The sequence below is a fragment of the Apium graveolens genome, chromosome 3 (assembly GCF_009905375.1).
Source record: "Apium graveolens cultivar Ventura chromosome 3, ASM990537v1, whole genome shotgun sequence".
NCBI classification, from domain to species: Eukaryota; Viridiplantae; Streptophyta; class Magnoliopsida; order Apiales; family Apiaceae; genus Apium; species Apium graveolens.
The window spans coordinates 222,089,889-222,117,089 of NC_133649.1; the positions used below are offsets into that span (position 1 = coordinate 222,089,889).

The 27,201-nt window shown below is 34.8% G+C and overlaps 2 protein-coding genes across 14 annotated transcripts in view; one reads left to right on the plus strand and one right to left on the minus strand.

Moving 5' to 3' along the window:
* LOC141714837 (K(+) efflux antiporter 2, chloroplastic-like) overlaps positions 1-3,175 on the plus strand; it is a 64,316-nt gene extending 61,141 nt beyond the window's left edge. The window contains exon 13 of the mRNA XM_074518333.1: positions 3,101-3,175. Within this exon, the coding sequence (XP_074374434.1) occupies positions 3,101-3,175 (75 nt within the window). The remainder of the gene's footprint in view (positions 1-3,100) is intronic.
* LOC141713119 (uncharacterized) lies at positions 1-26,769 on the minus strand. Of its 13 annotated transcripts, none has more exons than XM_074516384.1 (8): positions 26,636-26,769; positions 26,457-26,524; positions 13,693-13,796; positions 10,872-10,917; positions 10,700-10,788; positions 5,047-5,205; positions 3,754-3,834; positions 1-309 (listed from the first exon to the last, which is right to left on the minus strand). In XM_074516384.1, the coding sequence occupies exons 1-6, from the start codon at positions 26,702-26,704 to the stop codon at positions 5,144-5,146; spliced, it is 438 nt and encodes a 145-aa protein (XP_074372485.1). In that variant the 5' UTR covers positions 26,705-26,769; the 3' UTR covers positions 1-309; positions 3,754-3,834; positions 5,047-5,143. The 13 variants fall into 13 exon arrangements, with proteins under 13 accessions (XP_074372485.1, XP_074372480.1, XP_074372484.1 ...); XM_074516379.1 differs by having other exon boundaries at positions 3,772-3,834; positions 5,141-5,205; positions 26,630-26,758; XM_074516383.1 differs by having other exon boundaries at positions 1-178; positions 5,141-5,205; positions 26,630-26,758.
* Positions 26,770-27,201: the final 432 nt, after the last annotated feature.

The window sequence follows — 27,201 nt, forward strand, 5'->3', positions numbered from 1 at the left end:
AGTTTTACAAATATTATACATCAAATAACTATATTTTAGGGTATTGTTACAATAGATAGTTATACGAGAACATTTGTCTTTGTTATTTATACGAGAATATGCTCTTTACACCATAGTACTAAACTAAAGATATAGAGGAACATCAGCTAATCTTTGTCAGATTCATTATCCTACATTCCTACAAAAAATTAAATGAGATTACAAGAACAATAAAAACAGGAGAACGACGAATATGCAATTGAGCAAAAACAACAGCCCTAGATCTTGATCATGCACGCCGGAAATGCCACATAACTTAATATCACAAACCTGTGTGCAAAATATAATTGACATTACATTTTAATATACAAGCTTCTCATAGCAAGTTCAACTAGAATTAAATACAACCAGAAATGTTTCCGAAATGTCACTGTAACTAACTACATCGATGAATTGTCCCTTACTAATTGGCAGCACCTTTAATATCTCAAATTCATCGTGCAAGCTGCTTATATGAATGTGAAATGAAGACATCTACCACCTTGATACATTTTGAAACATGTCAGAGAAATGAGTATCCATAGTTCTCAAGGCATCGCCTAGGCGACGGCAAAAAACTGAAAGGCGTCCGACCCGCCTTAGTTTTTAAGGGGTAGGCGACGCCTAGGTCCGCCTACGTCCGTTTAAGTCCGCCTAATTCCGTCTTATTTTCGCCTAGTCTGTCTTATTTCCGCCTAAAACAGTTTCAAGTCAACCATGCCCAAATAACTTTTGACCAGATTCATCCATATTTGAGTTATAATGAACCTATAGTGTTGTAAACATTATGTCCGTCAAAACTCGTCAAAACTCACCAGTAAAACCTCATCTACAACAATCTAAAGAGGAAAAAGGAGAACGAATCATCTCCTACCAAAGAATTGATTCAGTATTATTATCAAGTTATTATTCTTTTAATCTTTACAAACACCCACACCCACACGCACATATACATAGTAAATCCATTTGTCTGTAATTTGTGTACAATACTTCAGTAATATAATTATAGTATTCTATTTTATTATAATATATATATATGTGTATAAAAAACCAATATATATAGCCAAAAGTATAATCCGTCTAATGGTCGCCTATGCAAGCGCCTAACCGCCTAGGCAGTTAGGCGGTGCACTAGCGCCTAGCACCGCCTTTACGCCTTAACAAGTATGTGAGTATCAATAACCAGCACTACTATGTTCTGAAAGCTCTGAAAGCTGTAGAAGAGATTTTGTCATATTGTTGATTTTTTAGGATATGGATATCTAATTGAGTTAAATGCACTTTAAATTCTCCTACTTTGTTTCAAAAACAAATTTATACCAAAACTTTGGTAAACTCAGTTTGCACCACTATACTTGAACTTGGACATTCATTATACACCTCTTTTCAGAATTTTATTGAATTAAGAAGGGGCAGAACCGGAAATTCAGCAAAATACTTGATCAAAATAAATTTGAAAATTTTCAAATAATATTAAAAATTAGAATTTTCTTTATACCAACTATAAAAAAATAAATTTTGAATATTCAAATAATTACTATTATTACAGTTTCTATTTTCATTTTTATAGTACAAATTTTAAAATTTTAATACTCTACTAAATTAAATTCAATTATGTCATCAAAATTAATTGTTAATTTTCTATGAGAATGATAAAATATTGGCATTAACATTATAGAATGAAAATCAAAACTGAAATTACTAGTATTATATGAAAATTCAAAATTTAATATTATGTATCAAAATTCAATTTTTAATATAATTTGAAAGATATTAACTTTAATTTACTTAATTCCGATTTTGCCCCTGTCCAATTAAATGAAATTATGAAATGGGGTGTATAATGAATGCGGAAATATAAGTTAAGGGGTGTAATATGCTTAACCCAAACTTCCGGTACACATTTGTTTCTTGACAAACACTGTGTATAGAGAGCCTCATTTGTGCCTATGGACCAAAAGTGATAGTGGGGTGCCCAAAGCACTCCTTGTATCTAATGTATCCCAGTGACATCCAACATACTCGGAAATAATACATGAAAAGATGTGAGCTTTCCTAAGAGTATAATAAAGCACAAAAGACATGCAGACAAGTACTGGGTTAGTATAGTTTACAAATCTTGCAAGAAAAGTTACAGTCCAGACTGGGCTGTCAATGGATCGGAAATCCGGTCCGATCCGGTCCGTTCCGAAGGCTAATGGAGTAGATATGGATTACTTAAAATAAATCCGATCCGAAAAAAATCTGACCCGGTAACGATCCGATCCAATAAGTACCGGATATAGATTTAGGCCGATCCGATCCGTTAATGATCCGATCCAGATAATTTATTATATATCAGATATATATATATATATAATTTATATATAAAGAGGAAAGTTCTATGGAGACCGTTTTTTTATCGGAGACCTTGGAGACCACATATGTTCTGCATTCAAAATACTATAAAATATATTATTTTGTGAAGTATGTTTTACGAGTATCACTAATTCATTAAAATTATTGAAGATCATTTAAGTTTAATAAGTAGAATGTGTATGTTCTGCAAACTGCACAAATATTCTGCAAACTTAACATGTTTTGCAGAATAAAATATTTTCGTAATGTTTTACATGCAGTACATATATGATATTCAAGATTTTGAATAAAACAAGGATCTTTGTAGAGCATGATTCGCAAAATAATATGTTTTGCAATATTTTTATGCAATATGTAACTTGCAGAACACAAGTGGTCTCCAAGGTCTCAAAAAAAAAGTGGTCTCCGTAGAACTTAACCCATATACCCTATATATAAAATATAGAATATATTTATATTATTTTTTGTTAACATTTTATCACTGTGGCAAGTCACAGAGACGGACTGTACTGTAGTCCAAATATTTATCTTATATGGGCCTATTTCAGATTCAATAAAGTCTACCCTAATCCCCCTCTCATATTCTACAGCCGCAAGCAAACACAAACCAATTATATTTCCTATCTCAGAGATTTAATCATATGGTATGTTAATTAATTAATCTTTCGATTTGATTCGTTTGTTAATTGTATTTCGTACCTAATGTTGTTTATGTTTGTTTCAGAATACGAGTTCAAACACAATTACTGATGAAGCAGAAGATAATACAATTAACATCAAGAATAGGTTTCTTTTATGAGATCTACTGTCATTTTCCAATTATAGCAATTCAAGAATTTGAACATATACGAAGTTAAACTTTCACTCCAGATTCCAGAAGACTGAAAGTCAGACCACAACAAAAAACCACCTTTACTTTTTGCTTTACAGTTCCTCTCTCAAGCTCAGAAAGTCCACATTCAACCCCTCCAATGTGTATCAAAAATACCACAAAAAAAACTATGTTTTTCAGTATATCAAATTTATAAAATGTTAGATTGAAGCGAAGAAGGAAGCACTACAGATAACAAGGAGTGACATATTTATAGACATACTCAGTACTGTTACTGACTCCGGCAATCAAAGCATGATATACAAAGCAACTAAAAGTCAAAAACTGTAAAATGGAATTTTAATTTTAAATCAAGGAAAGAGTCAATCTTTTTCCAGATAGCAAGTTTCTATTTTAGCAACAAAAAATCTCCTAAAATCCATGAATCTGATTCCTTGTTGAAATATAAGTAAATTTCCTAACAATGTAACAGGAAAATGAATAATAGATGTTCTTGTGCAGTAAAACTGAACGAATTTAAAAAAAAAAAAAAAATTAACTGCTACCTGAAATAATGAACTTACTAAAGGGACACGATCATGACAGGTTTTTCTACAAGATGTCAGTGAGTCCACTAGTTGCTTTCCCTGTTCGGATACAATAAATAACAAATGTTAATTAAAATCTGGTGTCAGCTAATAATTTAATAAATTCAAGAATCCTGGTATAGTATGAACGTTTAAGAGTCTAGCAAGCCCAAATATGAAGTGTTATTACGTATTACTCGAGCCCTGTGGAGAGTTCAACACAAGATACACTTGGTTACTTACAATAGCCTTTTTTGTAAGAAAATGCATCATTTATAAAAGAAGATAACAAAGCAAATATATACATATTTATTCTTTTCAAGGATCGTGCTAAAACAAATTGCTGACATCACCAACAGTTTAGGGATAAAATTTGGCTGACTTACGAGACGGAAATCATCTCATAAAATATATAGGAGTGGTTCTAATAGAAACTTTGTTAAAACAATAGAAAACAAAAACCTTTTTTAGGCCGTTGGATCTAAAAAAATAGCTGGCCTAATGATATAATGCTAATATGAGATGCTGTGAGACCTCAAAGTTACTTGAAAAACTATATCGTTATTCTCAGAATAACATGGTGGCATTTTTTAAACATGCAATAGGTTTGAAGGCATGCATGTGCGACAAAATGGAATCAAGATCCAGGATGATGATTCCGGATAATTATTCCATGGCAGGCCCTAGCGAATATTTTAACACCAACCCAGAGGAATAGTTTGCATTTAATACAATTTACTAAACTTAATCATACATATATATATACACAGATTCAGTATAGTATGTTGGAAGTTGAATCATAGTACATATGTTTAATCCATATGATGAATCTTTGTTATACGTGTTGAAACATATGTGTCCGAAATTTCCAATCACTTGCAAACACGCAACAGCACAAGCTTTCAACTAATTAACAAAAAAGTGCCAATGCCTTTCAAAGTATCTATTTAAGTTTTAACAAACAAAAATATTTGGTCTGCCACTATATATAAAAATATGAAATACGTTCAGATATTTAAAATTCTAGTGCAAACTTGCCTTTCATATTCGGATTTTATTTTCTTAAATATAAAAGTTTATATCATAATTTATTAGGCTAAATAGATCTCTAACTGGTGGAAAATTCAGAATTTGGTTGAATGCAAAATATAGAAGCTATACGGAATGTAGCTAGGCTGCAAACATATCACTGCAGTTTTCACTGACTCAACTGACAATGAAAAAATTTAATACGTATTTGATTCCAAAAGGGGATGTCCACAAATCACTTACTAGGGATTGCCGTCACATTTTGGCCTAAATGGTTATTTACCAGCTTAGCTGTGAGTTTCAATAGGAATGAACAGGACACAAAAGAATGACCTACACATCATAAGATGTAGCCCCTTCGTGCAATTATCTTTTTTTCTGCAAGGAAACCAAAGATCATTCCTGTACAAGGAAACAAATTGCTAATTTAGTCTTAACGAAGAAAGATTGCACATATAGCACAAAAAGAAAAAGTAGTATCAACTTTCAGATAATAATCTGATATTACTTTCCTCATAGTGACGAACTCACAAAATACTTAGACTGCCGATGAAACTTCTCACACTAATTATTTCATCTCAACCTATATTGTATCATGATCCTAACAACTTAAGTTAACGCATAAATACTAATTCTACACCCAACAGGATGCTACAATCGTTAGGTGAATAATCTAACTCATGAAGGTAGAAGCAAGTAAAATGAGTCACTTACTAAAAAAAATAAAAAGTGAAACTATGAGAAAGTTGTAACAGAACTAGGAAAAAGTGACAGAAATTGACCGACACAACCTCAAATATACTGAGAACCTTCAAACATTCGATGGAATGTGACCTATCCATTCATCCTCCCAACTGAATATTGTCTCATCTCTCCAATTTAAAAACTTAACCAAACTAAAGCCTCCCCTGTCACCGGAAACAACCACAACAATTTCATAAAAAAAAAAGATATTTCTCATCTCCAATTGTACGATCAACAGGCTTATGTGAAGACAACCCTACCATGCTTAAAGACATTTTTGCAATCCTACCCAGTTAAATAAGTTTGAAAATTTTTAACTCAACCCTACCCATAGTACGTTGGTTTAGGTTGGGTCGGTTTTAATGGTTTAAATAATTTAATAAAAAGAAGTTTATTACTTCCTCCGTCCCGATTTTCTTGTCCACTGTTTCTATTATCGCTTGTCCCAAAAAAATTGTCCACTTTAATAATTATGGTAAAAAATATGTGAATAAAAGAAAAAAACAAGGTAAATATAGTAATCCAAGACCTATATAATGGCAACTATTAATATATTTGGGTTGATTGAATAAAATGTGGATTTTGATTGATGGACAAGAAAAACGGGATGGAGGGAGTATTATACAATATCGCTCATTTCGAAAATGTAAGTAAAACTAAAATACGTATAATGTCCTAAATCAAATGCATACACACAAAATTTAAGCATACATCTACAAATGAAAGTAATATAATATATAGTTGTACATAATTTATATATATATATATGTGTATATATATATTAGCAAACAAAATTTGTGACTTAATTAGGGTTTCGTCAGGTTATCTTAAAAAATGTAAAACCCATACCCAACCCATTTAAGCCATTTTGATTTTTTTTAACCCACTCAAGTATCAGGTTTTTTTATCGGTGTGGTAGGCCGAAAAGGGGGTCGGGTCAGTGAACCCGTGAACAACCCTAAAGGAGACCATTAAACCACATTCTAAGAAACCACATGTTTGCAGCTCCCCCCAAAGTATGTTTTGCACCTTCATAAGAAATGTCTCATATAGCCTTCTCAATAAACTTCAAAACACTATTAAGAGAAACAACATTCGTCCACGCATCCCTCTTAAAACCACAAGCACCAAAATGTCTGACATAGGACATGTTACACCAAAAAGGTGTGGTGAAATTTTGTTGAATAGGTTAAATAAGATGTTGATGAAACTAATAAAACAATACAAAAAGACAGATAATTTAAGAGAGCAATTTATCTAGTTCAGCAAAATACATGTGGTTTTACAATAATAGTGTGGTCAGGTGTTATTAATTATTTGTCAAAGTTGAAGTGCTCTTGTAATAAGATGTAATCATGTGTTATTAACTATTTGTCAATTTTTAAAGTGCTCTTTAATAAGGAAAGGTCATGTTGCGTTGCATTATCTACCTAGCAACTAAAATTTAGAGAAGATTATAGGAAAATTCCAACTTATATTGGGCTTACTCATAATCACTGTTTACAACTACAAAAATCATCAGTTTTACACAATTTATAACTACTTTATGCAGGAAAATTATCAATTTTTATTTTTTGTAATTGGGAAAATCTACTTATGTTAGCTATTAAGGTCGATTGTTATGGTCATTTGTAGTTGTAGGAGGTCCATGGTGTGATGAGAGGAGGCATGTGGCGGCACAGAGGTTGCTGCTTATTCCCCAAATATTGTCATTGCTTCTTCTCTGGAAAAGTAGTTCACCACCCATGGGCCGTCTAACTCCACGCGACATTGCTTTGTCATTGATTCAAAGTGTTAAAGAATTCTCTAGTAAGAATCCTTTGCCTACATATACTCGCTGCTTCACGCTCCCAAAAACTTTTGGAACAATGATATTCACTTTGTAGGCCACGTACCCGGCACACACCCAATATCTTAGCTTCTCTATCTACTATTTACCCATCCTAATTATTACCCAACGACCAACCCTTTCGAAGAATTATTTCAATAACCAGAGACCTCACTAAATATTTTAGGTTCTCTCCCAAATATCTTACCAAACATATTATTACCCAACAATTAAATCTTTGGAAAAGTAATTAAATAAATATAATCCTCACTGATTCTTTCCTAAATAGATTCTACCTCTGTTTAGATTGTCTCGTCTACATACCTGGATGATATTCTCCGAAATACAAGAACACTAGTTATGTGTTCATGGTATCAAAAAATCACCAATAATAATGATTAGAAATTGAATTTGAAATTGAGTTCACAGGTACATACAAATGAGCTCCAAAACTGGCAATTGTTGTTTAGACTTAATGTCCGGCAAAAACATCACCTTGTCTCCGGGATGTTGCACATTTCTCCGAGGAAATCTTAGAACTTCAAGGATAACAAAAAAACCGATAGCTTTTTGATCGAGAAAAAAAAACTGAGGTTTTGAGCAATTGCCCATGGTATAGGCCATTAATTACGAACTTAAAATTTCTAAAAACACTTAAAAATAGAATGGAATGTTGTTACAAAGTTGTATAGCGACAACATGTCGACTATCAATATCGAACAGAACCATGTCCAACACGATTGAATTTATCGTCATTTCTTTGCACCAATGAGAAGCTTGAAATTAGGCTCATTTGCAGTTCTTATATTCCGACCAGAAAACTAGCTAATATCTGAACAATCTAATTTCCTATTACATCCTTCTTATATCATTAACAAAATGGAAATCGATATGGAAATTATTCATTCAAGAGCTTGGAAAGCGTGTCGACAAGTTGCTCAGTTTTAACAATTTAATCCAAATTTGGAGCTGTATAGATCATTTTCTGATTTAGTAGTACTAGTTTTATATAGGGAGGAAGGCAAGAGGACAAAGGCTATCTATCAATTAGGGTTACAAAAATTCGGTTGATCATTGGGCTAGGTTAAAAGGTATTAATTTTATTGTCTTTTGGGCCAAATAAAGAAAAATAGACTTTTACAATAAGATCTTACATTCTATACATGTCAATTTGTACATTATATATGCTCTTCTTAACATTTTTTACCATTTCCGATTAAGTTTACTCATAATACACTATATATGTTCATTTTTAAAACAATGACCAATTAAATTTTTTTAAATTACTTGGTACTTTGTATTTCTATTCTTTTGTTTTTAGGATTTATTCATATTATAACATTCTATACATGTTCAATCCTATTTAAGTTTTGAATTTATTATACATATTTATAGTAATTTTTGTATAAAATTTAAATATATTATATAAACATACAAGAGGCCCAGGCTATGCAAGGGTTTTGAGTGATACTAGTATATAATAAAGAATAAAAAAGAGTACATTATAGAAATGAAATAATAGTTCCCAAAACATATAAAATAAAAAAGCAAGTGTCGGTGCAAAAAAGAGAAAGGGTGAGATGAACATAAAAAAATTGACAAAAAACAACCACTGTAATGTGGTAGTGTATGTGCGCGCACTTGTGTGTGAAAATTAACAAAGGGAAAAAATAAAATTGGAAGACTGTTCTTTGTCTAGAGAAACAGAAGTAAACTCAGAATAATATATAAAAAGAAACAAGAGATAATAAGAGTAGGGTACAAAGAAATATGAGCAAGGTAACAGAGAAGAAAAATAGATGAGAAGTACACAAAGAAGGACAATAGATGGGGCAGGGTCATTGATCTTCGAATTTCATGTTTTGCAGTTGTTTCATTTTCTTTTGAAAGTATATGAAAGAAAATATTTTTTGTTGCGTGACTTATCATCGCCTGATTGAGAGTAAGCAATAAAGGGAATGACCTCGCTAGAGTCATGTCACATCGTTCAGTCGACGAATAAAAGCATCACCCCTGTCCCGCCTCTCAATCAATCGCGCTTTGAATAAATTAATAATAGGAGAATCTGAGGAAGTGATTCCCAGATGTATTTGGCCAATACAAGCTGTCATAGTTTGTTTTGATTACAAAGATTGATTTTTAATCTGTAGTTCATATTAATTCTTTCCCAGTTTATATTTTATAGCTTACACATTATACCCCTTGTTAACTACGTATAGGCTGATGTTTTCGGTGATACAATACAAGACATTATTTCTGTGTCTATAACCATCAATTCAACATTCCTAAAAGCTTGTTTAAACTATTAAACTTGTCTACACGAAGCTCTGGCTAGAGGAGATTAACCAGTAATTTAAACACTATATACTTAAGTTGCCAGGTATTCAAGCTTAACCACTCTACAAACGGATATGTTTTGACAATAAATAATACACATCTTCCACCTCAGAAATTGAATGTTGTAAATTTATTACTTAATCTGATTTCATTCCACTATCGGTACTCCCTCTGGTGCTTCTACAGAGATATTACGGCAAAAAAAATTTCAATCTGGAGAATATGTAAGAGGGGTTTAATCCTAGGACAGTAACATCGATAAGTCCAGTACCTCCATCAATGTGCTAACAAAACGAAAGGCTTATATGCATATAATGCCACTCTTTGATGATGACTAGAGATGGAAGAAGGGCTTTGGAGCAGAGTATCTTGACAAACCAAACGCAAGCAGCCAAGAAAAACATGGTAGGATGCTTGTGAATGGGCACAGAAACCTCAAAAAAGTAATTCTTGTGATCTAAATAAACAATGTTATATTGAAATAAAAAAAAAGGTCACCCTAAATAGACCTCACACCCAGATACCGTTGCTAGTTGCATCTTCATTTAGAAACCCGCACATCTTTAGTTGGCTCAAGAGTTGGGTTAAGCTCACTAAGAGACTGTTACAAAGTTCAAGATCAGCAAAGATACAATCCACTCCGACCAAGCCAGCAAGATATTTTGTTTTCTAAGGCGAACATGTTTATTTGGACACAATTGGTTCCCTATATTCTTAGAAAATGAATATATGTTCTCTTTATAGATCTATGTGGCCGGCAACTTTGTTCGAAGTTTTAAACATAACCCTGATTTCTTAATGTTCACCTATTTAAGAACCCAAGTTATAACAAAATCCCAACAATTAATAAATGCCACTTAAAGATAAAACATACGAACATATTTGCTTGAATGGCTACATTTATTGAACTTCAACGTCAAAGAGAATATATTAATTTGAATAGGAGGAGAATGGATCAGTCAATCCATATTACTTGCTTTCCTTTACCAGTTGAAGTATTTGCTGCAGATTTGGCAGAGGCTTCCTTCTTGTTGAGATAAGCCACAGGGTCTACATACGATTCCGTGCCAGGATACCTATAAAATTAATAAAACCATATTATTCAAGTAAATATCCAATTTCTAACAATGGTAAATTAACATATAATTAACTTCCAAACCTGCTTGCCTTTACACCATCTACACCAGTTTCCTGGAATATATTATCTGCAAAATTTGTAAATCAGCTAAAATGCATGAATTGCAAATATAAATCCACGAGACAATTCAGGCATATTTAATTTTGCTGTGTTTACTGCCCAGGTTTATTTAACTACCGAGCTGTCAAAGACTGAGTAGGTTTCAAACTCGGAAATTTGATTTTGTCACAGCTCACAAGCCTTTGTACACATCATGAGCATATTGGTGGTGATCCAAGGAAGGAATCTTATGTACCATCAAGGCCTCATCCCTAGTTTTTTTTCTGGTAGCAATCAATATGACTACTTGCTTAAATCTTGATACCTGCCTATTACTTTAAGTATCTTTAAAATTCTCTTTGATTACTGAAAGGCAGAAATTAGAGCCCTAGTTCCAGACTAATTAACCGGTATTAGAGCATCAACAGTACATAAGACCACTTTGCCTCTTTTTATTCTGGACCCATTTACATGCTAACTATCATGAAGTGGCAAGTGGTTATCTTTCTACAATGCCCAACACTACTTTCTATTGACCACTTTCATTTAAAATAATATTATATCAACACTTTCAACCAGTGTTGTTTGAGGCGAAGATTCTAAAAAAGCACAAGACCTAATTTCGAAGAGTAAATCAGAGCGCCAGCGCCATTAATCGCATGTTTTGTTGAACAAAGTACAAATCATAAATTTAAAAAGAAAAAAAACTTGAATAATCTTAACATTCGAACATAACAGGGGGTACACATAAATGTTGAACAAAGTACAAATCATAAATTTAAAAAGAAAAAAAAACTTGAAAAATCTTAACATTAAAACATAACACGGAGTACACATAAATTTCAACATAATACGGATTATTATATCATTTAAGTTAATTGACATACACATATTTTAAATTAAAAAAGATTAGAATTATATTTATCTAGAACAGTTAACAATTTTTGTCTTGATTATAGTAGTTCATATTAATTTAAAATTACAAACCCATTACCCCTCCAATTACTTTTCTCTTTTAAGCACATCCTCTCTTATAATTACCACTGTTCCATATCTTCCTTCTTCTCCACTTGTTTTCTACAATTATTACAGTAAAATTAGTATCCAATAAGTATATTTTCTAGACATCCCTTTCTCATTTTACTAATATTGCATCTCCATCAATTCTCTCGACATTCAATACTCAAATTCTTTTTAATTTATTTTACAAAATTAAGTGATCCCTAAAAACATAATTGGTGATTTGTGGTATACAAATTGATGATTTGTGTAACCTGTATTGGGAAATTTGAGTTCAAATCACTCATCCAAATTATGGGTGATTTTTAGTATAAAAAATGACAATTCTTATTATACAAAGTGGTGATTGGTGTACAGTAAGAGGTGATATACTACTCTAAAAGGGGATATAGGACACCATTATCAATTACAAATAACTAATTTGTTAACTTTTAAATCATTAATGATCTACATCTTCATGAATTTGATTAGTGATCGGGGGTTTTTAGTTTGTTTCAGTTACTGCAACTAGTGCCATAATTGATTTATTACACATCTCATCAAAAGAAAAGTAAGGAAGAAGAGCAGAGAATGTCTCCGGGATATATGGTAGTGGTGGTGATTTCTATCTCACGATGGTGATATATGTGTGTGTATATGTCATATGTTTTTAGGTAGATGTATTTAAACTTTGGAAAAGATTCATTCCATGTTTCAAAATCATGTGGAATGATGGCCCAATAGGAGAACTTTGTAATAGAACCATCCCATGTCTGAAAATCGCATGGAGCGATCAACGGAGTGGAGAAGCTAGGTGGAAATCTGACAGTGAAAATAAAAGAAGAGAATTGGTTTCTCGAAGGTTTAATATTGCGTAATTCTTGTGTAAAAATTCCATTCTCAATAACATGTATGAATTTCTTAGAAATATAAGTTAAGAAGCCCTGATTAATATTAGCGAGCCTGTTCTTTTTAGTTTAAATAATAAATACTGAATTATACAATTGTATACTTGAATTTTATTCAGAATCATTTTGGTTCCCCAATGTTACTTGTTAAGTTAATTTTATATCTATATATAGAACACCAACTCAATATATTGTTTCTTACTTTCTTGTGATAATCAGAGGGGTAAAACCCCAGTCCCAATTGATGGCTTTAGGGAATTAATAGGTGCAACTAAGACCCAGCTCCCGCTTGGATGTCAATACGAAACAAATAGATATACCCTTTGATACAACTTAATGAAACCAATCCTAAACTAGAAAGTTTTAAAACTGAACCAACAAAGATTGATTTGGTTATGGTTCCTACTTTTAGAAATCGCACCTAATTAGTTTCAGAGCAGTTTGTGATCGAAACTGCACAATTTTCAAGCCTGCCTACTTTGTATCTTCTGTATGTTAACAATAGTAATTTTGCAGGTGGTTAATACTTGCCTACACTAGACTAATAGTAATCTTGCAGGTGGTTATTACTTGCCTACACTAGACTAATAGCACTTGTAAATTTCTAAAAGTGATCGATAACGTACAAGACTCCATAAGATTTAATGAATTAAATCACATCAGAAACATGAAATAATTTAAGCAGGTAAAGCATATACCATAATAACGATCAGAGTAGATTGTCTACTAGTGTCACTCGTCAAAATGCTTTTATGATAAAAGAACCATAATAATATAAAAATGAAGAGTTTAGAAAAAAATATTAGTTGTAGCAAATGCAGCAAGGTTTTCTGCTGGGAAAAAGAGTTTCAAACCCAGTTAAAACCCTTTCAGCAACTTCTTTGTGATAAGATTACCTCCAAAAATATCTTTATCCGAAAGATACGTTCCCAGTAACAGTTGCCTCATGTCAGCTTCATACTTTTTAGCGCGTACACCTGCCTCCTTTAGATACTGTTCCCTGAACCAAAAGGTACATATCATTTAGGGTTACTCAAATGGAAGAATCATGCAGGCTCCAAATTATCGATATGTTTGGCTATGGTAAAACCTAGGCTTTAAATTTATTATGATTAGCATCTAAACATGATCCTAATTCGTTAAGTTCCTTCACATCCAAAAGGAGCCCAAAACTTATTGTAACAGTTGCATTTAACATGATAAAAGTATATGATAACACTTTAAATTCTGAATGCTTTTTACCACGAAGCAGGTCCAGTACTATTAGGAAAACGAGCTAATGAGTGCTACAATACAAAAAACATGAGCATGGATGCAGATGCGCATTACCGGGATACGGGAATTTGGAAAATTCAAAAATATAAGCATTTTAGTGCGGGGTGATGCGACAATAATAAAAAAAGAGAGAAAAATGTACGTAATTCGGGGAGTTACACGAGTACATTATATATTTTAATGATAAATTTAGTAATTTTTTAATTCAGGTGTATTCAAGCTCATAAACAAATATAAAAATATATATATGTAATATAAAATCAAGAGCTGCATTCAAAGAATCAAATTAATGTACTAAGCTAAACGGTCAAACTCCAAAGCATAAGTAAATCATTTTTAATAATTGAAAGACATAATCTTAAATATTCATTCCCCACTTAACATTAAAACTTAAAATTATTGAAACTGATTAACTAACCAAATATACTAAACGAAATAACTAAATATTAACTTGTATGCAAATAGGATAGAAACTACAGTTATAGTCCATTGTATACATACATCAAAAAAATCACTCCTTAATTCATACATATTTAAACATAGATTTTACATCTATGTTCTTTGGACTCTTCATTTTACCTCGAATACCTGTGTCAAACACTTGACACGCGGACATGAACATTCAGATTTAGACAGTTTAGGCCGCAAACATGTACATTTGTTAGAACGTTGCCGAGTCCTCCACTTGGACACCTAATGTTGGAGACTTCCAGCCGAGTCGGGTAACAAAAATTTACATAATAAATTAACACTAAAAGAAAATGGAGATTGAGATGGGGATCTGATAACACATCGGTGTTATCATCGATTACTGATAAGTGAGGAGAAGAAAGATTTACCTCTTCTCTGCTTGGCGATTGAACAGGTGACCGCAAAATTAAAAAAACTACCCTTCCTGCAACCCTTTAATGGGCGATTGAACAGGTGACCAAAAAATTAAATAAAAAAAACTACCCTTCCCGCAACCCTTTAATCCCAGCCAAGAATACAGGTATATGCCGGGTGGCACACCGCGTACGGACAGCCGCCACACCCCTCTTCCTAAGCTAGCATCACCCACAAAATCCCTTTGACGCGGAATGAGGGAGTAAATGCATTACATAGTAATAAGTATTTATTTTATATTTTTAGTTAAGACTAGATTTTATTGTGATTTATTAGATATTTATTATATTAGATAAATAAATTATCAAGAAGATTTTAGATTATAGTAATAGGAAAATACTATGTTTGTTTCCTTCATTATAAAGATTTTACTTTGTGGCTAAATTTAGGGATTTACTCCATTTAAGAAGATGTGACCTTTATCTAGAAGAAGACTTTGATAATTAGTTAATTGAGAGTGTTTTCTCTTGTTATGGGTTGCGATACTAACAAACGCTTCTCTTCTGTGGTTAAGAAATCCTAGGGATAATGGGTGGTTCTGCTTCGGTTAAATTACCTTAAGCTTGTGGATTTGCTACGGTTAATCCACAATTATATATTATTTTACTTGTTTTTAATTGTTGTCCAGCATCAAAGTAGTATTAGAGCTTATGTTCCAAACATCAATTTCTTAAATGGTGTTAGATATAGGGTTTCGCAAAAAAATTCAATCACGGTAATTATCCACCCAGCACTATTTCATCAACACTATTGATCCGGTAAAACTACAATGGCCATAATTCTACGCTTCTTGATGCTACTTGCACTATGATCTTAAGAGTATACTCGATGTGATTGATGACTTGGTATTAATATGCGGTGTAGAAAAGATGTCAAGGGAGCCTATTAAACACCACAAGGATATCAAATCACATAGTAAACGTGCGATGGTTAAAAAAAATTAATTGATAAACATCCTACAATTCAGTCTTATAACATTAAAAAAGATGAGTGCAATGAAATTACTCTTAAATATTAACTGAACAATTCGAACTAACAGGACTCACACAATAACACTACTAATCTAAACTGATTTGATTAAACTACGAATGATAAGACCTTCCCGGTGCTTTGATTACATTCTCAGACTTTCGAGTAGCTGAGGAACTCCCAAACACCACAAGGGTTACCAGATAATACATTCTATACCTAATTTCATTTTCTTTCCTCCCCTTATCCCCTTTCTACACTTGTCCTTTAAATACTTACCCCTGTTGCAATTACCTTTCTGCCCCCATCTGTTTTCTTAAAACGATGTCGTACATACGTTATAGGCATGCCTGCTCTATTATTATTATGCTGAAACATTGCAATACCCCCCCCCCCCCGCCAGGACCTTTACCTTGTCCTCAAGGTGAAAATGGGGGAACTGTTCCATGACCACATCTGCACTCTCCCATGTAGCATCAAAATCAGGGGTGTTCTTCCATTTGATCAGCACGTCAGCGATAACTGTCTGACCTTCCAATCTGTTGCGCAGATTCAATACTTCCTCCGGTTCAACCAAGAGTTCTAACTCAGGACCAAGTTGCATTGGCAGAGCAGAGGAAACTGATGTACTGCCCACAGCTTTTTTAAGTTGCAAGACATGAAACACAGGGTGAAGTTTGCTGGTTGGAGGTAGGTTCAACCGATAAGCAACTTGTCCAATGCGCTCTGTGATCTCAAAAGGCCCGTAGAAACGAGCTGCTAGTTTCTCAAAGGGTCTGTTGGCTAACGATTTTTTACGGTACGGTTGTAATTTATGATACACCTTCTCTCCAATGAAATATTGCACCTCCCTGCGGTGATTATCAGCTGTTGATTTCATAATTTGCTGGCCTCGTACAGGTGGAAATGAAGCTCGTCAAGTAATGCATCTCGTTCTAGAAGACTCTCTTCCAAATTGTCCACTGGGGTATGACCATTGCCTAAGCGAAGCAGGTGTGGTGGCTCTCTACCATACAAAGCCTGAAAAGGAGACATCTTTATCGACATGTGAGGTGCTGTATTATACCAAAATTCTGCCCAGTTGATCCATTTTGCCCATAACTTGGGTTAATCAGACACAAAACAGCAGAGGTAAGTCTCCAAACATTTATTAACCACTTCAGATTGCCCGTCGGATTTGGGATGATACGCTGAGCTGCGTTTCAGAGTTGTCCCTTGCAGCCTAAACATCTCTCGCCAAAACAACTCATGAAGATTTTATCCCGATCTGAGATGATAGATATGGGAAATCCATGTAGCTTCACCACTTCAGAAATGAACACCGTAGCTACTGTTAAAGCCAAGAAATAATGTTTAAGTTTAATGAAATGAACGTATTTCGTTAGCCGGTCTACCATCACTAAAATAGTATCATAACCTTGCGAACGAGGGAGGCCCTCGATGAAATCCATAGTGATTTGGTCCCACACTTGAGCTGGCAGTAGTGGTATTGGTTGAAGTAACCCGGCTGGACTTTGATTTGAAACCTTATTTTGCTGACATATGCCACATCCTTGGACATACTTGGCCACAGCCTTTCTCATTCCCTGCCAATACCAGTCTCCAGCCATTCGAAGGTATGTTTTGAGCTCTCCGGAGTGTCCACCCACGGGCAAATCGTGGTATTCATGTAGTAGTTTGTGCACAAAAACAGATTTCTTGGGTATCACTACTCGATTCTTATACAACAACCTCCCATCTGCTACAGAAAAATGTATTATTGCTCCCTTTCCTTCCTCCACCTCTTTCTTGAGACGGCTGAGAAACACATCTTGCTCTAACTCCTTAAATAACTCAGTCCAATCAATCACACTTGATGATAACATAGTGGATAACAACACTTCTCCATTTGATTTACAAGATAAAGCATCAGCAACCTTGTTGGAGGAACCCATTTTGTACACAAATGAATTTTTGTTCAAGAATGAAATCTTATTGGAACTGTCCATATCCGGTTCATCCTTCGGAACCATATCACATCCCGGATATGATGAAATAGGATGAATTGAGACGGTATTTTGTAAATACGTAATTATCTTGAATATATTAACCATTTCTTTCTTTTCCGACCGCCTCGAAGGGACAAAAGAAAGATCTTGTTGTTTCTTCAACAATTTCTGATCTCTAGTGGACCTCTTAGTAGGATTCGAACCCAATCTCAAAATCAAATGTCATTAATTTGCTTACCCATTTTTGGTAATTTGCCCCAACCACCCTCTGCTGCATGATATATTTCAGACTTTGCTGGTCGGTATAAATTCGAAAATGTCTCCCTAAAAGATAATGCTTCCATTTAAGGACTGCCAAGCATATAGCAATGAATTCCTTTTCGTAAATGGATTTTTGACGGGCCCTTGGACCCAACAATTTACTAAAGAAAGCGACTGGCCTGCCTTGCTGAATAAGCACTGCTCCAATGCCGTATCCTGATGCATCTGCCTCTACCGTGAAAGGAAGTGAGAAATTTGGCATTGCCAATACGGGTGAAGTAACCGTCGCTTGTTTGAGATGTTCAAAAGCCTCGGTTGCTTCGTGTGTCCAGCCAAACTTATCTTTTTTTAGTTGATCAGTGAGGGGGTGAGCAATTTGCGCATACCGGGCAATAAACTTTCGGTCCAATAAACCAAAAAATCCGCGTAGTTCTCGAAGATTGGAAGGCTCTTCCCACTCGATCATGGCCCGTAACTTATGTATATCAGCTGCCACACCTTCAGCGGAGATCACATGACCCAAGTACTCAATTTTCATCTTTCCAAAAGCACATTTTCTGAAGTTTGTTACTAAATAGTTATCCTTTAAGGACTACAACACCAAAGCTACGTGTTTAACATGCTCCTCATGATTTTTACTATATATCAGAATGTCATCAAAAAAAACAAGGACAAACTCATGAAGATACGGCTTAAAAACTGCATTCATGAGTGACTGGAAAGTGGAAGGAGCGTTGGACAATCCAAAGGGCATTACTAAAAATTCGTAATGACCTTCGTGGTACGGAAAGCCGTTTTGTGCACATCCTCATCCTTCACCCGAATTTGGTGGTACCCGGCTTTGAGATCCACTTTACTAAACACCTTCGACCCGTGTAGCTCATCCAATAACTCGTCAATAACGGGAACTAAAAATTTGTTGGGAACGGTCTCCTTGTTGAGGGCACGATAGTCTACACAAAACCTCCACGAGCCATCTTTTTTCTTAACTAGCAAAACCGGGATGGAATATGGACTAGTGGAAGGTTGAATAAGTCGGGCAGCCAACATTTCACGTACCATTTTTTCTATCTCATTTTTTTGAAATTGAGGATAGCGATAGGGCCTTACACTTACAGGATTGCTCCCCTCTTTCATCACTATTGCATGTTCGTGTCCCCGGTACGGGGGGTAGTCCCTCCGTTGTTGAAAAAACGTGCTCAAACTGCCCAATTACACCTTGTAGAAACCTGGGAACTGCTGGTTCAGAATCACGGTCTTCCATTCCTTCTATTTGCTTCACTTCTACCAAAATACATGTCCCCTCTTTTCGAACTGTCTTCATCATTGCTTTGAGAGATATTTTGGAGTGTACTAATGAAGGATCCCCTTTTAACACTACCGTTTTCTGCCCCACTCGAAACTTCATTTTTTGTGATATCTAATTTGTAGTGACCGCCCCCAACTTTTCCAGCCACTGAACTCCAAGGATGATATCCGAATTTCCCAGCGCGAACAACAGAATATCCTCCACGATATCTAACTCTCCCAACTGCAAGAGTACATTCTAACACTCTCATGATCCTTGTACAACCTCTCCATTGCCAAGAGAAACCCCAAACTCATTAGTGCATACCACTGGAATCCCCAATTTTTCAACAGAGGCAACAGATATGAAATTGTGTGTCACACCGGGGTCTATCATCACCACCACTAATCTTCCTCCTATATACCCTGTCAGTTTCATCGTTTTTGGTGATGATAATCCTATTACAGAGTTCAAGGACACCTCTAGCCTAGTCGTGTCATCATTTACCTGTGCATCAACACCATTCCCGTCTAATTCCTCTTGTTCCTCACCCTCTTCTTGGGTTATTAATACACTCAACTCCTTCTGTTTGCATTTGTGCCCAGCCATCCATTTTTCATCGCAACAAAAGCACAAACCACGCTCCCTTTTCTGCACCAGGTGTCAAACGTTTAACCTCACCAATGGGTTTAGCCGTAGGAAGACTCGACAAGCTTGGTTTGAGTCTGTTTTGTGAGGTTCTACTGTAACTCAAAAATTGTTGAGAAGCTACACTCGGAGAAACTGACCCAGTTTCAGACCTTGACCCCCATGGCGAAGATTTAGACCCAAAAGATTGAGAACTAAAGGAAAATGGTTGGCTAGAGAATTTCGTTATAACTGAAAACAGACTAATCGAATTTGACTTGAAATTAGAGGAGTTCTGAGCCTTACCATCATAAGAATTCTGGTTGCGGATCCGATTCTTTTCTTCACCCTTGAGAGCCAGATCCATGGCTTGTTCCAAAGCGTACATACCGAGCATTCGAACTTCCGCCCTAATATCTTCGTTTAACCCATTAACAAAATGTCCCATCATGATGTTCTCCGGAATCCTCTCTAACGGTGCAGCCATCTCTATGAACTGCCTCTTAAATTCTGCCATTGTTCTGGTTTGCTTAACTGCAATCCATTTTCCACAGAGGGTGCCTGAGTGTAGCGGTCGAAATTGCTGCAAAATTAGGCTTCTCATATCATCCCAAGTTAGAATGGGACGTCTACGATGTTCCCATTAATACCATAACAACGCATCTCTATCGAACCCCACTACAGCAGCCTCCAGCTTCTCCTCATTAGTCAACTTATAAAATGCAAAGTACCTCTCCACCCGTAAAAGCCATCCGTCCGGGTTTGTTCGTCAAACTGCGGGATCTAACTTAGGGTATCTCCAGTTTCCCCCTTAATTACACCCACCCCCACCTCGTGGGTCATCATCAATCTTCTCTTTATCCTTATTTCGGCTGTTACTTCCTTGTAAATCGAGACCACCAAATGTAGAATTCTGACCCCCCCAACCCAGTCTTGTCTCCTTGCAAACCTAAACTACCCATCTCACCGTGTGACCCACTCATTTGTTTTAATGACGAAGTGGTGGACCTCATCTCAAGCTGGAATTCATCTTGACGCCTTGTGACTTCTGAAATGAGGTTTTCATTATTTTCTCGAACTCGGTCAATCCTAATCTGCAGCTTTTGGGTTACTTGGTCGAGACTCGATGTAATTTGTGATACTAGGGTTTGTTCCATCTCGTTGGCGGCGCGACTTACAGCGCTAGCTACCTCATCCATCATCGATTTGCGGAGTTCTGCTACCACTTTTTCCAACTGATCGGTGCGTTGAGATTGGCAGGTTTCCGGTTGTGGTGCCATGATCAACCGCTTCGATACTAGATTTGGAATGGAATTACTCCTAATTATTAACTGGACAATTCGAACTAACAGGACTCACACAATACCACCAATAATCTAAACTGATTTGATTAAACTACGAATCATAAGAGCTTCCCAGTACTTTGATTACTCTTAGACTTTTGAGTAGCTGAGGAACTGCCAAACACCACAAGGGTTACCAGATAATACATTCCATACCTAATTTTCCTTTTCTTTCCTCCCCTTATCCCCTTTCTACACTTGTCCTTTAATTACTTAATTACCTCCTGTTCCAATTACCTCGTGCCCCCATCTGTTTTCTTAAAACGACGTCGTACATACGTTATAAGCATGCCTGCTCTATTATTATTATTATTATGCTGAGACATTGCAATGAGTTAAAGATGCGTCTAAACTTGAAGGAAAAAAAACATCATCATAGTGGAACATATTGACTTTGTAGGGTTTGACAACTGTTGTCACATCAAAATATATTTTTCTTCTAATGTTGCTTTGCACAAGTTCTTTTCAAAGTCGAGGAGAATAATGCGGAACAATTATTCACAATAATACTCTATATATATTTATATTACTCCCTCTATCCTGTTCAATTTTATACAATTTTCTTTTTTGGACGTTCCTCTCAATTCTATACATTCCAAAAATAGTAAAGTTTCATTATATAAATTTTAACCACTTACATATCCACTACTTTTTTCCACCACACTCACTTTATACATTCAATATTAATTGTTCCCACCACTTTACCCACTTTTCCTCACTAAATTAGACTTTTTCTTAACCTCCATGCCACACCCCATATGTATATTATTCAATCAGATAGAAGGAGTATTGTTTAAGCAAAAAAATAGTTTTTATTTAAAAATTTACATTTGGTGGCTAAGTTTAAGGATTTACTCCATATAAGGAGATGTAATCTTTATTGCAAAGAAAAATTTGAATATTATTAAATTGAGATTGTAATATAAAAATCTGTTTCTCGTTACGATCCTAACAAACTCTTCTCTTCCGCAGTTGAGAAATTCTAGGGGCAGTGGTGCTGCTTCGAATAGGTCACCTCATGCTTGTGGATATTTTGCGATTAATGCACGTTATCTATCCTTTTACCTTGTTTTAATCGTTATCGTATGTCACCTTAATACATCGTCTTAATAACCCTATCATAACTTAATTACTAAAATCTAAATCACCTACCAATACCGTGATATTAGCCAGTAGCCACTATATCAACCTAATAAACACCTTGTGCAACATACTTACAGTTTTAATATATAAAAATATATAACAATATACACTAATGCTGGAAGTCAGTTAATAATATCGAGTTCTTCCTCCAAACCTCACAGAAAATAACTAAATAATATTGACTTCCTCCTGACTGATGCGGGTAAATTTATCGCCATCAACTTGCATCTACGAAACTTGCGATATTTGATTTAGATCAATATTCCGCACTCGGACTAAAACGAGAAAGTGAGATAAAAGCGCCAGTAAATGCGACTCTGATGTAATGGCAATTTACATTCACCTGTTTTTACCAGAAATGAGGTCACGTGAAAGACTTGTGTTATTAGAATATGAAGTGGCTCAGTAGGACTTCTTTGAGAAATTCTAAGCTAATGAGGGCATGGAGATTTACAGTTCAAGATGGGAGATGCTAATTTATAATTCATATAGACAGCAGTAAACAAAGTTGCTCATTTGTTTACGCGAAAATGAGAGGGAACATAAGGATTCAAACATCAACAAGATGATGATTCATTCAGCCACATGGTTTCCGTTTTGTTGTAGAGTTGAAGACAATAATGTTGTGATACATTCCACTGTTTCGTTGTAGAGTTGAACGCAAGAATGTGATATAATCCTACAACTTGAGGGAGAATTTTAAATTCATATGACATGCAAGCAATAATTGAATCAAAGTGCAAGATCATTTATTTTTGCAGAATATTATTTTAATTAAATCATGAAGGATGCGCACATGAAAAAAAAACTTTCAGACAGATTTAAAAAAAAATGCATGATTTTATGCAAATTAAGAAGAAGAGTAAAAAGAATTTGCAGCAGAATAAAGAAGAGGACAACAATGACGATGTTGAAAAGATATCATCCACAACAGCCTCTAATACTCTTCAAAGTTCAAAATAAAATGTCGGAAAGAAAGGGAAGGGTTTTTCCCAGCAATTTAATTTCAAAAACCTGTGGCTAGTAGCGAATCATTTGCTCCAATGATGTATATAGGACCCGAAATAGGTTCTTGAATATAGGCATGCTCAAGGAGCAAGTTAGACCACATTAAAAATCGTCAAAGGACACCAGAAGAGAAAGAGTCTATATGCAAATTGCAAATTTTTGATATGAATGTGGGTTCAATGTTGCAAATTCTAGAAGTCATGAGGTGATAATCGAGTCCATAGGCCAACATGGACCAGGTTTGAAGCCTCCAACATACCATAAATTAAGGGTGCCTCTACTTTAAAAAGGAAAAGAAGAAACAAAAAATTCGAAGGAGAAGCATGAGAAGGCTTGGACGACTTATGGTTGCAATCTTATATTTAATGGATGGACAAATAGATGAGGAAGGAGTCTTATAAACTTCCTCGCTAACAGTACTCATAGTGCTTCTTTTCCGGGTTCGGTTAATGTTTCAAGCGAATCACATATGCACAAACGTTGGGGAACTTACTTGAAAGCAAGATCAAGGAAATCGGAGAGAAAAATGTTGTGCAACTTGTGACTAGATAACGGGACAAACTACAAGTTAGCTGGTCAGATTTTGGAGATTAGGATGCCTACTTTGTTTTGGACTCCATGTGTTGCACATTATCTTGATTTGATGTTAGAGGACATTGGCAAAATTTCAAGCTTTAAGAAGGCGATCAATGAAGCAAGAAGATGCACTACATTTATCTTATAGGCACGGGCGAGTCCTTGAGGGCTAGAGCTACGAGGTTTGCCACTGCGTTTATTGTTTTGTCGGTTGTATAGGAGCAGGTCAAAGTATGCAAAAACAGAAAATGAAAGGAGAGTCTATGACATTGTTCTCCCATCTGTCTTCTGGAGTAGTGTAGATGACAATGTTGGTGCATCAAATCTGCTTCTTCAGGTGCTGCACATTGATGATGGTGATGACAGACCTTCTTTGGCAGAGATTCCGTCTAATATCGATTATCAAAAGGTCCAAATAAAGAAGATCTCTCGAAGGGAAAACTTGCAATCTGGAGTGAAGATCATTTAGGATCATTGGGATAGTCAAATGGCAAAACCATTATAGGGGGCTGCGGGCTGCCTAGTTTCTTAATATGGGATAACACTTGATCATCCTGCATATGCCTCCCGAATAAGTGAAGACTTTAATGATGTGCTTCAGAAGATCAAGAATATGGATACAAGGAACAAAATAAGTAACTATACTGATGCCTACAAAAATAAATGAGAAAAATTTGCAAGGGAGATGGCAATTAACCGAAGCAAAAATGTCCTCGTAAGTTCACTTTAAAACTTAATGAACTTATTACTAATAAGTAAGTTGGTAAAATCAAAAATTCTTACCTTGTGTAAATTTTGTTTTTATATTAATTGATTGGTGGGGGCAAATAGAGGTCGTGCAATTGGACTTCAATCATTTGCGAAGCGTATTGTTGGTTTGTTTTGTTTATCTTTCGGTACGCAATTGGAGTACATTTGAGTATGTAAGTGTCTATTCTTTCTTAAAGTATTTATCACCAATTTGCAACTATTTTTACTTGAAGCCAAATTTTTTACATAATTCATTTAATTATTTTAGAAACGTACAAAGAGGAATGGGTTGGAACATCAACGTTTAAATGGTGTATGTAACATCATTAAAGTCACCACATCTGAGTCTTCATCATCATTTAATATCCTTTACAACTAGCAGTAGCCTATACAACCATTATCGCCCTCGCTATGGCGATTTGTAACTTCAATATCATCCTTACAGTCTTTTTCTTCTTCGATACTTCAAAATTTTGGTTAAAAACACTATCATAATGGTCAGTAGTCAACATCGGGGAGATGAGTCTCAGGCAAAAATGGTTTCAAAAACTTGTAGAAGATTCGAATTAAGAGGGATATTTGAATTTTGAGCTTTTAAATGCCAAAAGTTTGATAAAATCAGTGAGGAGGAAGGGGGAGGGAGAGATGAAGTGAGCAAAGAGAAATGAGGGAGGGAGAGAGAGGGTGGGAGGGAGAGAGAGAGAGGGAGTGACTTTTATAACATTAAGGGCCGAGATTACTTCTCAGTTCCCATTTCTAATTTGGAGTCTCATTTGAGCACTTGTCTAAACATATAGTATCATTACAGACGAAACAATAAAAACAAAGGTAATCAGCCGGCACGGTACATATTTTTTGGTAATTGGGCTTTGTAACTTAAATTTTAGTACTTATAACTACTTATTACACATATTTAAACCTATACTACTCACACAGTCCAGCTCATTTTATCCCAAAACTATTGTCCACAACTGGTTAAAATGAAAAATTAAGTGTTAATGATGTTATTTGTAAGAAAAAATAATACAATTCTTTGGTAACTATGCGTTCATTTAATTTAACTGAATAAGAACAATATGATTACGATGAAAGGAGTAATATAAACACACCATCGAGGCCATTTTAACATGTCTAGCAATAGCCGTTGACACTCGTTCATGTGAGAGCTCAACCAGCTTAACACATACAGTGAAACTCACTGTATAAGCACTAACCCCGGATACCTCCATTATATCATGTGAGATCTCCAATACTACCAATAGCTGTTACTAGGCGGCCTCTGGAGCCCCAAACTTATGCTGTCACTTAAGGACATAATTCCCCGCCCACTCTACTAATTACGTTTTCCATGAAAAAGAAATTACTGAAGCAACAATCAATAAGTGTTAACCCGGCAATTACGTGTATCACGGGAATAAACTACTTCGGTAACAATCGAGATGTGATAACCCAACAAACAAATTCATAAGAAGCGCCTAAAATCGCCACAAATACAAAAACAAACATGGGGATAATAAAAGTAATAAAAGTGAAAACAAAGAAATTACTTGATGGCTTTGCATTCAACAGCTAATCTTTCACGCTCAACACTGTAAGCATCTGGCTCTTCAGCTTCCTGTAAAAGAATCAAATAAAGAAATGGTAAAAAAAAAAAAAAAAAAACTTAACGAAAATAAATACAAGCATACAAATAGTTAAACGTAAATGATAAGGAAATAACCTTAACCTTGTTTTGCACCACAGTCGGGTTTCTGGATCCGGAACTGGCAGGAAATTGGGAATTGGGAGCAGCCATTGCACACGAATTCTAAGAAAAAAGGGGCTCTAATTTGCTTCGGTTTTACTTTCACAAGTGAACCCATTAGCTATAGAAGAAACATACAAAATATATACCCCACTTATGACACGTGTCTTTATACCAAGAATAACTTCACTTTAGAAATACTTTTCTAAACATATATTATTTTCTAAGAAAATATGTTTCATGGAAAATAAATCCCTATAAATTGTTTTTCTTAGAACATGTTTTTCCAAGAAAATAATATTTTACTCGAAAATATATTTTAGGAAATATGTTTCTTTTTTATTTTTTTTTGGAAAATTATTATTTAGGAAAAGTTTTCGAGTAAAAATTTTTGAAAAAAATTCACATAAAAATTTATTAGAAAATTTCTCAAAAAAATTTTAAGAAGTTTTTGAGAAATTTTCCTAATTTTTTTAAATTTTTAGTAAATGATCACATACTAAAAAAATTCTTTATAGATAACTAAAAATAATTTTTTTCTTATATTT